The following is a 16,743-nucleotide window of genomic DNA, read 5'->3' as shown; positions in this document are numbered from 1 at the left end:
AATTCCCATTAGTGAAAGCCTCTATGTGCCTGAAGACACACATTTTTTGTGCAATTATAATCTTTCTGATTGCATAGCATGAAACAATCCCAGCCAAAGTCGAGTCTGCAGCAGCATTTCCACTGCAGGAACTTTCCCCCGGGACTAGGAAACTTTGGAGGAACTTACAGGGTGATCAGGGTCCCGAGAACTAAATGCAGTTCAGGGGAAATAATTTAACCCACAAAAATGTCCCTGGTTAGGGGTTAGTACCTCCCAAAAGTACAGGAAATTTAAGCGTGGGGCTTGCGATGCTGAACATTTCTGATTGGTCATGTACTCCCACCATGCTTAAAAATCTTCCACCGCAAACCAGTTTGATTTTGTTCATTGTACTCTGACACATCAACATAGATAGAGAAGAAAGCATGTGACAGTTGGACCAACGACGAAACAGCCGCCACCTTTTCATACGTCAGTAATTTGCCTAATCTTTGCAGGTCTTTTGAAACAGGAAACAACAGGCTATAGGAACTTTTGAGTTCCTTGAAATGTAGTTCCCCTATGGAAAATTCCAGGAACATTGGATTGAAACGTGGCACGTATGCCGCCTTCAGACCGTTCAACAGTGTCGAGGTCAGGTCCATGGGACATTGTCATAATTATTGCCATTCCTTTACCTCATCCCAACCCGTGCTTTGCATGCTTATTGCTGTCTGCCACAGTATCAGTTTTGATTCTACCTCTGGGATTCACCAGTTTGGAAAGTGGATACTTTACAATTCTACACACACAGTGGCTTTGATTCATTTTCTCTGCTAAGAAGAGTACGTTTTCACCCGTGTCAGTTTGTTGGTCGGTTGGTTGGTTTGTCAGACTTGGATGGAGGATGGGTCTCGGCCCAGAATAGACCTCATTAACTTGTGGTGCAGATCCCGATAAAAGGGACGGATCCAGGAATTTTTCTTCACCTTCTTGAGCAATGCGAGATACAGCGTTTTCATTATATCCTCAGGGAATAATGCATGGATCTTGATGAAAAAACTGAGTATGAGCGAGTAAAATTTGATGCGGCTAAAGGGGACGATTAGACCTCAGTGGAGGTATGCCATTCTAGTTTTTAATAAAAATCAATTGAAATTGATGACCAACCCTAAAATATAATGCACAGCTTGAATTCCACCTGTATTTCCCAGAGCCTGTTTTTACCAGACACAAAGCAGTACAATTGGAATGACCAAGTGAGGAGGAAGTGTGGAAACTAATCTTTAAGGGAATGAAAAAGATTGTGGAGATTTGTTTTAACAGAAAAGAATCACTCGGATCAATTACAGGATGAAGAAGGCTTTGAAAGTGGAATGAGCAGGAGATGTCACCAATCATTCTTTGTCCATAGAGAAAGTCAACCCCTCAATCAACCTCACCCTCCAACTGGCCCACTTGTTCTCCTCCCAAAAATATCTCCATTGTCATAGCCCGTAGCCCATAGCCATTCCTTTACACCATCCCACCCCCTCCATTTCCTCTTCCTCCCACCCACCGTACTCACAGTGCTAACCTCAGATTGGTGAGCACCAACAGGTGCCTGCCCCACAGGCTTCCCAGTACAAAAACATTCCGCCCTCTTGTCACTCCCAGCACGCGCATCCAATCAGACCGTGGTTTCACCCATGGAGCCATGGCCACAAAGAGACGCAGTGACAGGAGAGACAGTCGTTAGCTGAACAGCGTGTTCTGCTGAAGGTGCCAACTAGCTGCGATCCAACTGAAGGTGTGCATGTGAACGCCTGAGCTAGAAAGCATTTGATATTTCAAGACGCTCCATCCAGATTCCAGGTGAGGGTGCGGAGGGTTCAGAGTGCCTGAATAGCGGAGAGCTGGGCCTTTAAGTGGCACATAAAGGTGTAAGATGCCATGACTGTCATGATTGGGAACATGAAGATGAGGATGAACATTCCTGTGAGGATGAACACATTGATCATCATATGCAGCTGCCTTTGTCTCACTTTTACTGGTAAGGACATTTTGTGTAACGCTTCATTTCTTTGAATGATTCGATGATATATTTGATAAAACTGACATAAAGCAAAATGATAATAATTCTAAACAATCAGAAATAAATCACTCCTGTGCCTTTTGAATGAAGAAGTACATGTTGAACTGTACAGTGAAAGGGAGAGATTGACAGAAAAGATGAACAAATATGCTTGGCTTTCTTTGACTTTGACCTTTGACCCCGTATCGTGCTTGGAAAACAAACAGTTGCGCTGTGCTTGTTGGCAACCTGTGGTGCAGTGTTCCCATTCCTCGCTCTGTCTGGACACTGCTACTGTACCTATTTCCTGTTGGGCTGGGAATCCTTTTTGCTTCCACTGGCAGGCATGCAGTTAAAAAATTGAGTCATTTTTGTTTTCAAGATTGCTACAATATGATCAGATAACAGACAAGCATCTCACATCCCGCTGCACTCTGTCAGATCAGTTAAAGTGGTATTGATTCCACTTCTTCTGGTTTATTTCGGGGGGGAAAAAATCTGAATTAAATCCGATTTACGATAACTAGTTTTAAGCTGCGCTCAGCTGAAGGGCTTTGACTTTAACCTTCCGACCCCACAACGGGAGTGGAAAGCAAATAGCTGCCCTGCGCTGGTTTGTGACCTCCACGGGGGTTGTGGTGTATTGTTCCTGTCCTTCCTTCCTACAGCTAGGGGTGATTTTACAACAGTATTTCCCCAAAGAGAGAAGCCAGGGGCAAGAGGACAGAGAGAGAACACACAGGAGACATAAAGGGAGAAATCCCAGTGGAAAGAAGCCCCTCTTTAATGTCCTATCAAATATGTCCACGTTGTTCGTCTTGAAAAGCAAAAAAAAAAATACTGCGCTGCTCTAGAACATATAATGAATCACATTAACACATCATTGTTTGTTAATCAGGGTCTATTTTTGTCCCTGATGGAGCTGGTATCCCAGGCATCCCTTTGATCCCATTCCCCTGCTGCATATCAATTACATTAGCTCAGTCACCTTTGCTACCCATCGTACAGCACCTGCCCTGCTGACTGCTGCTTTCGTATGTCCTGTCTGTCCTTCTCTGCCTTTTCCACATGTTGTTTTGTCACATATTGACAGTCAGCCCATCATCAGTAGGTATTGTAAAACACATGTTAGATGCCTGTGGTCGCGAGTGCTAAATTCTGCCAAAGTCAAAATTTACAGTCGCACATTTTCTCAGAGTGAATGAAAGGTGATTAAAACCAAATTTCTGATAAAGATGTTCCCTCAGAATCTTACTGAATCTCCTTCAACTCATTTGTATCTACTCATGATTGCTTTCTACCACGTGCCTCCAGTTTATTTTCAGATGAGGGCAGTAATTGAAAAGGTTTGCATGACATTAAGACAAATTAGAATCTGAATCAGAAAACCGAGCACCAGTCCACCCATACTAGTACACAACACACTCACTCGGTATATTTTTAGCATGGGTCATCCCGGTGAGAATTGAACCCCTAACCGCTGTGAGCCTGTGGGCAAACATGCTGTGGTCTGGGTGTCAGTTGCATGTGTCATGCGCTGTGGTTATATCGTCTATATTATCTCATTTTAACAGCTTTGGGCTTCACCAGCCGTGACAGCCTCAGATGGTATTGTTTGCACCTTTGTGACTGTGTGTCTGTGCGTGTGTCATGATGGCAGAATGTGTTCCTGCATCATTGTAGCAGGAAACTACCACAGACGCAGTTCTGAGTACTTTGCCAGGTGATTACATCTGTCTGTCTGTCTGTCTGCCTGTCTGTCTCACTGTCTGTCTGTCTATATATGGATTTTGTTAACTGTGTAGTGTCACAACTGTGAAAGATTAAGTCACAAAACTTTACAGGTGTGTAGTTGAGATCCAAATAAAGGCCAAGTTTGAGATGGGTGTGGTCAGACCCATTAATACTGAGTACTCATTGATGTAGTACTTCAGTTTTAGCCCTGCTTTTATTCTGCATTCATTCTCTTCCTTTTTGTGTTAGATTTACTCTCCATGAATCAAACATGATTTGGTGTAGCCAGATTTTAATCAGAAGAGAAAAATCTTCATTCAGTGATTTTTGACGACCGGAGGTAGTAAGTAGCAAGAGCCTTTCTAGCTCCAAACAGCATTGTTATTCTGCCCTGAGGACAGCTTGTTTATTCAGTCATGGAAATACTGCATATCTGAGTTTGTATTATCACCTGACAAATGTCGTAAATATTACCTTATATAATTTTCTATATCTCTCGTCACAATGCTGTCCTTTTTGCACTGTTTAGCTTAGGTTAAGCCACAAAAAACACCCGGTTAGGGTTAGGAAAACATCATGGTTTGGCTTAAAATACCTGTTTTGGTAAAATAGCCGTTTTGGTTGCCAGAAAAATTACTGGAACTGTCCCCAGGTCTCCTGTAAAAACACCCCCGTTTAATGCCATATAAACAGCTGGAAATGTACCCACGTGTCCTCAGAAATGTGCACAAGTGTGACACAAACTGCAGTCGGCTGGTTGCCAGCCTTGTTATAACTCTTCTTCCTCGACACTCTTCATTTTTCATCCATATGACCATTCTCTGCTTTTTATTTTTTTCGGGTAGTGGTGCCTCTCGGCTCATTAGGTATCATTTTCCCTCTCATCATTTTCTGTCTCTTTGCATGCATCCTTTCATCCAGGAGCCTCGGAAACAGAGCGGAGGCTCCATCAGAAGCTCTTTCAGAACTACAACATGAAAGTCAGACCAGCAAAGTACTGGGAGGACAAGGTGATGGTTCGGGTGGGGATGACCCTGTCACAGCTCGTCAGCTTGGTAAATAAACACACGAGACGACATCCAAACACAGCCTGATGAGTTATTTCAGTCCTTTATATATCAAGTCGTTAAAGTAAGCCATCTCGTGAAAATGCAGTGCCAATTACACAATTAGTTTCTAAGGAGCAGCATTGAAATTAACAGCCCTCTCATACACAACACGATATGGTGGCATCACTAATGTATGTCTCTTTATCTGTGTTTGTGTCTCTCTATGTCGCCACAGAACGAGAAGAACGAAGAGATGACAACCAACGTGTTCATGAATATGGTACGAGCGTGGAAACATTCATCTTCATCACCGAGCCTCGCTCCGCCGCCCTGACTCTTCTCTCTCCGCCGCTCTGCCCTCAAATGGACTTGTCACTTTCTATAACCGCAAATTATTTCTTGCTTTATCTCTCTGATTCTCTGGCTCGCTCTTTCATTTCTGTCCCCTCGCCCTCCCTAATTAGAATCCCGGACGGTTTGAGTGTTTGTGACAGTGGTGTGTGCGTTGGTGTCTCGATCAGTGGGGTTTAAATGACTTATCAAAGACAGGAGAGACTGCCATGTAAATGACAGAGACATCAGGGCACCGTGGTAATGATTTCACCTCTTGTCTGCTCGGATATGCATGTTATTCACTTTCATTTTCCTTGCACTTCCTTCCTTCCTTCCTCCCAGGCATGGACAGACTACAGGTTGTCGTGGAATCCAGCGGAATATGACAACATTGATGTTTTGAGGATTCCTCTCAAGAAGGTGTGGCGTCCTGACATCTACCTCATAAACAAGTGAGTGTCCTGTCTGCAGCCCCACCACAAACTCAGCAAGTAGAGAATTAAACCCAAAACTCTTTTGGGAACATGAAAATAAAACATTATCAAAACAATGAAACCAATATATGACCATTATTTAAATACAGCCCTGAGAGAATAAATGAGAGATCCATATCATCCATCATCAGTAGTTTGACCTAAAGACTAAGCTTCTATGAGAAAGCAAAACAACATGATTCACTTTAACTTTGCTAAAACAATGCAAAAATACAGCTACACACACACACACACACACACACACACACACACACATATAAACATCCCAAATTATGTTGTTTACAGGTTCATTCTTCTATTTTAGTTGTCTAGTTGAAAGTGTTTACATGATTTCATGTTCAAAAAACACACACATTTTCTCATACTGTCTATTGCTGCAGTAGCTCTATTCACCTTTTATCTGAATACTCCATTTTAGAGCCTGTCTCTTTAAGGCCCCCCTCCTGAAAAGCCCAGTCAGCTTTGATTGGTCACCTCTCAAAGGTCTGAGCAAGCTCCTCCTCCATGTTTCCGCATCAGCTTTGCTGGTGTTTTTGACCTCACGGCTGTGCTGGGGGTGCAACTTTATAGTTGTGACATCACAACATTACAGAAGTGCTAACAGCTCATTTGAAGGCAGTTTCTGAAAAAGGGCTATGTTGATTTCTCTGTGGATACTTTAGCATCTTTCTTAAATATGGGACCTTTAGATACATGTTGTCAATAGTTCACAGAAGGACAACACATTTTACAGGATGTAGAATGTAGAAGTGAAAGCCATGGAAATATGAGCATAACATTTGTCTTTCTATTTCCTTTCTGCAGTAATGATGGTCAGTTTGATGTGGCTCTCTACGTCAACGTATTGGTTTACAACGATGGGACAGTCAACTGGCTTCCACCAGCCATCTACCGCAGCTCCTGCTCTATAGAGGTACACTGACAACAAAAGCGCAAACCCCTCAATAACTTATTTATCTCTAGGTCCATGTCTCCCCTTATCCAGAAATCCAGAAACATTTGTGAATATTCTCTTTCCTTTTGAAAATTGATGTCGTAATTTGAAATTTCCCGTCCCACAGGTGTCCTACTTCCCGTTTGACTGGCAGAACTGCAGCATGGTTTTCCGCTCGTACACCTATGACTCCTCCGAGGTGGAGCTGCAGTACTATCTGGATGATGAGGGCAAAGACATCCAAGAGATTGTTATAGATGAGAACGCTTTCACCGGTTGGTGAAACCTACGTACAGTCCTGTTTATGTGCACCATGTGATATTTATTGTATATTTAGGTCTTTTTTCTGATACAATAATGACTTCTTTTCATAATGTATGTGCTAAAGATGCATTATAATACTAATAAGCACACATGGTATTTGACTTTTCATAACACAGCATTATCAAACAAAGAAAAGAGAGTGGTAATCTACACATTATGTTAAACAGCTCACCTCATTATGTCAGCTTCTTCATCACCTCGCACGTCTCTCTCTCTCCACAGAAAATGGAGAATGGGCCATTTGTCACAAACCCTCGAGAAAGAACGTTAAGGACGACCTGTATGAGGACATCACCTTCTACCTTATCATACAGAGGAAGCCTCTTTTCTACATCATCAACATCATCGTGCCCTGCATCCTCACCAGCGTGCTGGCTATATTTGTCTTCTACCTGCCTCCTGGAGCAGGTCAGCACATCTGACATGTTTTGACGTGGTGACTACTCATCCCTGCCAAGACGGGATGGAGGAAGGGAGACTAACCCCTTGATGCAGTGTCTGAAGTCATGACTAGAAGCATGTGTCTAACACTGACTGCTCCATCAGGCCGGGCGACCTTTGAAGGAATTCACTGATATATTATAGATTGAAGGAAAGTGACCTTGGTGAGGATTGTACATTGTCAATCTTGTGTATCTTGTGGCCAGATTTCAGAGTGATGTTTCACTGACATAGCGGAAACTATAGATCAACAGGATTGATGGCAAACAATTTGACCACGCTGAACTTTTGGAGTATAAAATCATGACTCAGGACTAAATCAGGGAACTGTCTTCTTACCTACAACCAACCAACAAACCCTGCACTCTCAAACATGCCTTCATCCAACATTTTGAAAGACAAAACCAATTAATCAAGTGCACGATTATCCACACGACCACTCAAATGTAGTCATGCGTTCAAGTTTGCCCTTGTCAACATGAAACAGGACCCAGCGGAGTAACATTTTCTGCTTGGCCGTCATGATTAATTCTCCAAACTTTCCTTGCTGTCTGCAGGAGAGAAGATGACTCTCTCCATTTCTGTCCTCATCGCTCTGACTGTCTTCATGCTTCTGCTGGCTGACAAGGTGCCTGAGACGTCCCTCGGCATCCCGATTATTGTCAACTACGTCATGTTCACCATGATCCTGGTCACTTTCTCCGTCATCCTAAGTGTAGTCGTCCTCAATCTGCATCACCGAACGCCCAGCACACACATCATGCCAAACTGGGTTCGAAGGGTGAGGCTATAGTTTTAACATTTATCCAAATTAACTGAGCATTCATCTTGGCCATTTCAACACAATAAGATTTCTGATTTCACTGATTTCTTTACCTCAAATCTGCAGGTATTTATTGACTTTCTGCCCAAGTACATCGGCATGACAAGGCCGATCCAGGAGGAACTTCTGGAGACGGAGGAGTCTGAAGATGATGACACGCCCATCCGATGCTTCAATGGCAGGCAGCCTGGAGGAGAGTACTTCTTTCGCAAGATCAACCCTGATATAGTTTTACCCTGGAGAGGCAGGTAAGACCACATTTACTAATGAGGAATCTACCTGAGACATGGCTTCATCTGCCCGAGAATTCCTACTGCTTCATTTGGTCATCCAAGGAAAGTAAACGAAAACACTTTTCAGTTTTCTGTTGCTATTTGGTTAGGTTTAGGTAACAAATATACCTGGTTAGGTTTAGGCAACAAATATACATGGTTAGGTTTAGGCAACAAATACACTTTCACAACATTAAATACGTGTTTGAAATGATTACTACTCCATGTTTTTCTGGTCTTTTTCCCTGAGTTGCAAAGCTATGACATCACAAAAATGGGACTGGTCAATGACTGGTCCTGAAGCAACATTAATTATGATGTTCAGCTCATCCCACTCTTCAATTCAATCAAGCCTAGTTCACTCTTAGGGTAACACTTACAACCCTCAAAATACAGCATAACTCTTCCCAATCCACAGTGTGATATGGTTGTCTCATTATAGTAAGTATACATACATAAGTTTAGTCCAGAGATAACTCTACAGTAGCTGTGTTTAAAGATCATCTTCTCTAAGGAGTATGTTGGTCTGTATACTGATTTCAATTGTGTAGTTAAGCTGATAACTTTTAGTTCTTTCAAGAAGAGGAGGATTGTATTTTCATTTTGACTAAACTAACACGTGCATATGTGGAACATTAAATACATTTATATAAAATAATTTTATTAAGTTTACATTATCATTTTATTGTCCCCTGTGGGTTTCCATAGCAAATATTTGTCACACTTATTCTTCATTTGCAGTGTACAAAGTAAATACAGTTTGATAAATGGCAAATACTAAGAATGAGACAAGATTTTTCTGCTATAGTATTAAGTCCAATGAACAAACTTAATTGTAATAGACTCTTGGTTTGAGTTAGTGAGAGAATGTTCTTACCTGCCATGACTATTAAACAGCATAGACCTGAAGTGAAGTCATTCATCCTGATTCAGGCTCCCTCTGGGCTAAGATGTACTGATCCTGATATTACACTAGCAGAAAGCTCTTTCTATTAATGTTAATAAAAGCCCGCACCGGCATGAATCTTCTTTGTAGAGTGTGTCAAAGTGTGAAAGTTGGCTCTGATGCCAGCCTCGCTATTATAGTAAAGTACACTGTGTGCTAGACTTGGCAGAATTACCGCCGTCACCACAGCAGCTCAGAGAATCTGCCAAGACAGTAACAGTGTGTGCACTTCCTTCAGCCTCACATATTGAATACCATATTTAATTCAGCCGCATGAAAGGTTCTCAGACAAGCAATAGAGCAGGATTAATGATTCCCCTGGATAACACCAAATGGAGTGGACTGGTTGTTCACATTCTGAGAACAGTCTCGAATGATCACAGGCCTAAACTCTGCAAGTAGGTCTTTGGCAATTATTAGCAAATGTTAGCATGCTCACTTGCTTAACATAGATGGTGAACATAGTTATAAAGAAAATGGTTATCTGCTAAACAACATTGTCATTGTGAGCTTGTTAGCATAGCCTCTTGATATTAGCATTTAGCTTAGCTGTGCATAAGTAACTATCGCCCCACTAAGCCGCTAGAATCATACTCTTAGGGGCCGGTCACTGAGTCACGGAGACTCGGCGCGACATAGAGCATGCGCACTCGAGACTTCCGCCGACCAAACAGTCGAACAAGCTGGTCTTTTTTTCTGAGTCAGAAGCACTAAATAATCCAGTGTCACTGATTTTGTCAGCAAAGACGGAAATTGGTTTGTCTTACAAGCTTGCTTCTTTCATATGCAACCTGCTGTATTATGTTTGTCCCCAGGCCTGCTTGAGCAGTTAATTACAGTCTATAACCAAGCTAGCAGCTCTGTAAGGCCCTGACATACCTAAATGCTAATGCCAGACTGCTATACAATGTTCACAAAGGTTAGTGTGTTACAGCAGCATGTTAGCCTTTGTTAACTGGCACAAAACGCAGGTGGGAATGTCATTAATTTTGGTCAAAGCAGCTGACAAATTCAAGTGTTGACCTGATGATGGCACTAAAGGAGGAGTCAGAGGATCACCAAATGTATTGTTCATCCTGAGGGGAACATAAAGGAACATGACGATCCATCCAGTAGCTGGTGAGATATTTGTCAACCACGAGGTTGTTAAAGTGTGAGACATTTTACTAAATAAATGTAGCTTTTTATATCAAATACTATGACCATATATTTTGATATTTCTAATTTTGTTGCACTCGTTTCTTATGTTGTAGAGACTTCTTGGAGCAGGTTTGGGGTTTTCAGTAAATGTTGGGGGCTGAAGGCTTGATTGAGATACAGTCTGTCAGCCACTGTATGTGCACGTTTTTATGGCATGATCGGGTGGTCATTTTGTTGCATGAACACGTTAATTTTTAAAAGTTAACGTTGGGAACATTTTCAAGTGAGTCTATTTAGCTCAGGACTACCCCATTGTCCTTGACTTACTGTCAGAAAGTCCTTTTCTAATCTAAAACATTGCGTCAAACTGTACTGTCTCTCAAGCATGCTGGCTCACTCTGGCTAATCTGCCAGTAGGCCTGAGCCTTGCCACCCAGCCACGGCATCATAAACAGCTCCACAGTCCCCCCGAACCAGGCTGGTGCTGGGCATCTCTCATCCCGTTCCAAAGGCATCAAATTCAGCCCCAGCTAAGCCCAACACCCGCGTCCAGAGTCGCCAGCCACTAAGCCTCTGTTTAGGTTTGGCATTAGGGGGTAATCCCACAGAAAGGAGGTGGAGGCAGGGTGAAGAATAGATGCGGGTAGATGAGCGGAAGGGAAGGCCGGTGCTGAGTGATCGGCACAGGGGAGGATTTTGTCGGTTTTGATGTGGAAGAGATGGTGGCCGGGCTGTCAGGCACCATCACCCAGTGTGTGCCATGGAGATGTATTTGCCTTCGCCCATCACTCTTTAACTTGTGATTCTGTCAGAGGGATGATTAGGTGTCAGGTGCTGTCCTTTACAACACATTAATGAGATTTTTCTGCATATCAATATAGCTGTATCCTAACAAAGAGTACATACAGTAACAGTACCATACACGTTCATGTGTGTGTGTCACAGTGTGAAGGGCCTCATGTATCCGCAGTAATGAATACAAGCCGTGGAATGTGAATGGCATGCAGCATGTAGAGCGGCACATAGCTCTGCCCTGAGCTGTGGCCACAAAACCACACACGTACAGTACACACACACACACACGCACACACACACACACACCTCCTACAGGAGCACATTTATATTGTCCAACGGCCCATCTGTTGTCACGCCGTCTCTGTGTGACTCTGATAACTCGTCCCGCTCCTTCGCTGACGCCTTCCCCTCCCTGGTGCCAGAGGTTCTGCACATTATTAACGTCATGCGCAATGTTCACCCCGTATACACCACATACATGAGCTGTAGACATGTAATGTGACAGGTGCACTGGGGTGTTGAGCCAGACGCCTTCAGGAGGGGACACATATCGATGTAGAGGTCTCTGTCTCTGCTTTAGTAATGTTTTAGATCATGTGACAACAGTGATATAGAATGAAACCAAAGCTAGTGGAGATAGTTAGGACCCTTATCAAGGGCCTGTATAGTCTGACATGATTGGATAACTGAGCAAAGCCAACAGCTAACCAGATTGGCGTACAAATAGATAAACAGAACTGCAAGAAAGCGAAGAAAATTCGTAGTTATGAGGAAAATAGTACATAAAAAGACAAAAAGACAAGTTAAATTAAATGCAAGACAAAGAAATTAGCAATAATCATAAAAAACAATCAAGCAAACAAAAAGGGTTTGCAAAGGAAATAATTTGGGCAATACATGAAGGACAGTGTCCATTAACTGCATGTCCCAGAATGCATCCTGATTTTGTTAACCAATGCAATGAAAGCATCTGGCTGCTAGATATCAGTATATTCTATTGTCTAAGTAAGTAGATCTGCAAACAGAATGTGAGAGGACATCTCTGAAAAAATAAAGACAAAACAGACTGACTTATTTACAAAAAAGCCATATTTTGATATAAAGACAAATGACACTGACCTTAACTTAAAAGAAGGCAATATGTTGCTCTTTTTGAAATCTATGTTAAAATATAGAGTACAGTATGAGATAAGATTATAACATGGTAACATATATATACATACATACATATATATATATATATATATATATATATATATATATATATATATATATATATATATGTAACACGTTAGCTTATCTTCTCTGTTTACTGTGTGTTAAAATCTCTCATGTATGCTACAAGTGCAAATATAACACACAAGCACAGAAATGCCTCATTATGACCTCTGTCATTCCTTATGTGGTCGTGAAGACACACAGATGCAGAGCAGGTGTGGCAACCCTTCCCCTGTAACCATCCACCTGCCCATCACACCCCCCTCCACCCCCCAGCACCCACCGCAAACCACCAACTATCCTCCTTTGGCAGTCTCACAGCCTCGTGGCTTATTTCCACAGTCAGAGAGACAGAAACCTGATGAACAGTTCAGAAGTCAAAGCTTTTCATCACACTGTCACAGTACACGTCCAATAATGTGATGTTTTGCTGGAGGACAGAAGTTTGCTGTTGACATGAATATGCATTCTGCACACCGCTTGTTATTGTAGAGATATTAATGGATAAAACAGGCTGTAATATAAATGACTGCTAGAAGTAGATAGTATTCACACATAGAGCTACCCTGTAGTTCTTATAATTCTTTCATTTCAAAGTAAAGTTTCTGCATTTGAAATATTTAATGTGTTAAATGAGGATGGGCAAATTATTACCAGCCGTGACAGCATCGGTGTGTAATGTTCTCATATTGTAAGTCTTTCTCTGTGTGTGTGTGTGTGTGTGTGTGTGAGTGATCATGGTGAAATGTGGTCCTGGAGACACTGGCTGTAGTGGGAACAAAAACAGACGTGGTTTTGAGTATTTTGCCAGCTGTTAATATGTCCGGCCATCTGTGGACAGATTTTTGTCAGAGCCATAGTGTCACAACCGTGCAAGTGCAGTCGTTAAACTTTACAAGTTTGTGTTTGAGATCAAAACAAAGGCCAAATTTGAAGATTCACTAGTGTAGTACCTACTACTGACTAGTCATGGATCGGAACGTGAACATGTTGACGGGTGTCAACACTGGTGTGATCCCATTTAGGGGTCAACCAATATGACTTTTTCAAGGCCGATACTGATACCAATTATTAGAAAGCAAGGAGACTGATAACTGATATTTGGAACATTTGCAGTTAAAATGAAAGAGAACAACCAGTGATGGAACTTTTAGGTACTTCGCATTTTCTACTACTTTTTCTTCCTCTCCACATTTAATTGATAACTTCAGTTACTACTTTGCAGATTCAGATTATTCAGTGTTTATTGGCTGTTGTTTGTGACATGTTATCAATCAGATATGGATTGTGAGAGAGGATGCTGCATCAGAGCCAAAACAAAACATTTTTAAATTAGCTTTTTTTCCTGCAATCTGACAGAAGAATCAAAGGTACCAATAGTCGGAAAATGCTCAATATCGGGCCCGATAATATGCCAGGCCGATAATCAATCAATCCCTTGTCCCGTTGCAATATGTTCCTCTGCAGTTTACAAAAGTAAAATTTCAAAATTCTGGATGGATCTGGATTGTTTTCCTAGTGTAGAATCCAGTGTTTAAATACACAAACATCAAAAAATGACTACTATAAAGTTTAAATATACTGTTTTCACCTGACACTGAGGGTATGCAGGTTTTACAGGAGGTGAAGGGTGAACGGGGTGATGGGGAGCACAGGGCAGCAGGAGGAAGTGGAATCTGTAGCTTATAGTTAACACCCTATTTAAGTGCTGGCTTCAGCCTGTGTTAGTGTGATCCGACACGAGCCTGTGTGACCTCTATGTTGTTGGGTCACATATCAAAAATGTGAACTTTTTAGGTTAAAATATGTGTTGTATATCATTTTAGAATAATATTCACTCATGGTTGAGCAGTTACTCACTAAGCCATGAAGGCACCACAGGAACGCTGTCAGTAACACTCTGTCTCTGCTCATATGTTTTGGTTTATGGAGCAGCTGTGTGAGGGGAAGAATGGAGGGGGTCGAAGGTCACGGCATCACGTAAATGTTGACCCAGTGTTGTGTCAATGTCACCTCCGTGTCAGGAGTGTGCTGCTGCTGTCACTCAGTGCTCAGAGGAGCTGCGGGAGGCAGCCTGAAGTAGTTGTGTTTGTCAGTGTCTATGGAGGGTGCACAAGGACACGTTCTGTGCCTTATGAAGAAACAACACTGACGTCCGCGTCCCCGCTGTTTGTCCTACAGTGGACAGCTAATGTCAGCGGTGGTTTGTTAGAGCACGGGTGAACAATGCTGTGCTAGTGACTCATGACATACACAACATAAATCTGGACTTAGGGAGCGTCTGTGAAGGGTGCTGCTGCATGTTTAAACTTCTTGTAGAGGACATGCCTGTCAGGACTGAGACATGGAGAAACAGCCCCAAACTGCATTTTACATTGACTATGTGCACACTGGTATTATACTTTGGATTTGAATTGTTTCTAAATGAAAACTGCATATAATGAATATGTTATGAATAGTTTCTTAGATACAATAGCTGGTACCTGCATATGTGTATGAGTGTATGTAAATCTATATATATATATATCTATATATGTAAATCTTAAAAAATATATACATATGTTGCATACTCAAACTACAGTGTATATACTGTACATCGATGATAAAAATGTTATATATATATGTATATATATATATATATATATATATATATATATATATATATATATATATATATATATATACATTCATAAATACAATACAATAAAAAATAAATATAAAACCAGTACCAGAACCTCTGAATATCACAAATTATGATGATTATTATTATTATTATTATTAGTAGTAGTAGTATTTCTAAGTGCTATATCGTAGGTAATTGGACTAGTTTCAGTAGAAACACTGTGTTGTCTTACCACTTACAATTACCACAACCTAGATGACTGAGAACCTTAAGTAGTAGTAGCAGTATCAGAAAGCGAATATGTGTATAATAATATAATGTCAAGCTATTCCCAAGCAGCAATCTACCTAAAAAAAGACAATTAAAAAACAATTTTGTAAGTTTTAACACTGTAAATAACTTATGATGTACATGCTTGGCTTTTTTATTTTTCTCAGGCAATCTCACATGTGCTCTCATTAATGTTTTATATATTTATTTATTTATTTTATGTCTGGTTTGATGCAGTTCCCTAAATCCAACACAAATTTATCCTGACAATATAAACCTTAAAGCAGCATCATGTAGAAATGTGAATGTTGGGCAACGGCTGTTGAGTGCAGCACCACTGTTGTAAACACAAATCCCAGCTCTGTGACAGTTTGTCAGACGTAATGTAGGAGCTGACTACAAACAAAACACAGTACGTCAGAACAATGTTATGTGCTGAAAACTTGTATGTTGAAGTAAACATGCATGTAACGCACATATTGTTGTAATGTATGTGTGAAAGAAGCTTTAAAGAATAGACTAGAAAAAGCCTGAATTCCAGCCAATGTCAGTGTTTCAATGCATATTTTTATTTACTTTCCCCTCCACCCTCCCTGTGTGCCCCTGTGTTTCAGATGTGAGAGCACGGTGCAGCTCCAGCGGCTCCCGAACACCGACAGCTTCTGTCTGATCCTCCCTCCCAACCTGAAGTCGGCCATCGCCGCCGTCACATACATGGCCGAGCAGCTGAAGAAGCAGGACACGGACGACACGGTGAGAAAACGTGCACGACACGACACACGCCGTCAGGAAGCTTGTTACTCAGTCTGTCTGAGCACAGTGTTCCAAACACGCCCCGATGATGTTCACGTGTCACTGCATACAAACAGTACACTGCTGACTCAGTGCTTATAGTATGTGTGTGTGTGTGTGCGTGCGTGTGTGTGTGTGTTCCCTCCAGATGACAGGAGACTGGCAGTTCATCGCCCTGGTGGTGGACCGTCTCTTCCTGTGGTTGTTTGTCATCATCACCACCCTGGGCACCCTGGCGATGTTCTTGGATGCCAGTTTCAACTATACACCCGATGACCCCTTCCCATAAAAGACAAACACACACACACGCACACACACACACACACACAGCTGGAGTTGGGTTTGGTCATCACTGACTTCTTGATTTTGTGGGATCACCAGCTCAAACTTTCCATAAATATCTTGATACCTATTCCATATTTGCATCGTCATCCTCTGAAATGTTTTGTCAGGTAACAGAAGAACACGTGTCATCTTTGCATAAAGTAGAACCACGTGCACACGCCTGAAACACAACCTACATGATCAGAACAGAATCCAT

General features: G+C 41.8%; 1 protein-coding gene across 1 annotated transcript; it reads left to right on the top strand.

The window, feature by feature from the left end:
* The first annotated feature begins 3,459 nt into the window (after positions 1–3,459).
* Positions 3,460–16,491, top strand: chrnb1l (cholinergic receptor, nicotinic, beta 1 (muscle) like). The gene is made up of 11 exons (XM_073474693.1): positions 3,460–3,472; positions 4,670–4,803; positions 5,033–5,077; positions 5,473–5,582; positions 6,429–6,537; positions 6,686–6,833; positions 7,105–7,290; positions 7,881–8,104; positions 8,213–8,394; positions 16,025–16,163; positions 16,351–16,491. Exons 1-11 carry the CDS (start codon positions 3,460–3,462, stop codon positions 16,489–16,491), a joined length of 1,431 nt encoding a protein of 476 aa, XP_073330794.1.
* The last annotated feature ends 252 nt before the right edge of the window (positions 16,492–16,743 follow it).

Source organism: Pagrus major, chromosome 10 (genome assembly GCF_040436345.1).
Source record: "Pagrus major chromosome 10, Pma_NU_1.0".
Taxonomy (NCBI): Eukaryota; Metazoa; Chordata; class Actinopteri; order Spariformes; family Sparidae; genus Pagrus; species Pagrus major.
Note: the sequence above shows the minus strand (reverse complement) of the source record. Positions and strands in the feature narration are given on the sequence as shown.

Coding starts and splice junctions, on each gene's coding strand:
- chrnb1l (XM_073474693.1), top strand. Junction 6,834..7,104: donor AGATGAGAACGCTTTCACCG/GTTGGTGAAACC, acceptor CTCTCTCCACAG/AAAATGGAGAATGGGCCATT. Junction 16,164..16,350: donor AGCAGGACACGGACGACACG/GTGAGAAAACGT, acceptor TGTTCCCTCCAG/ATGACAGGAGACTGGCAGTT.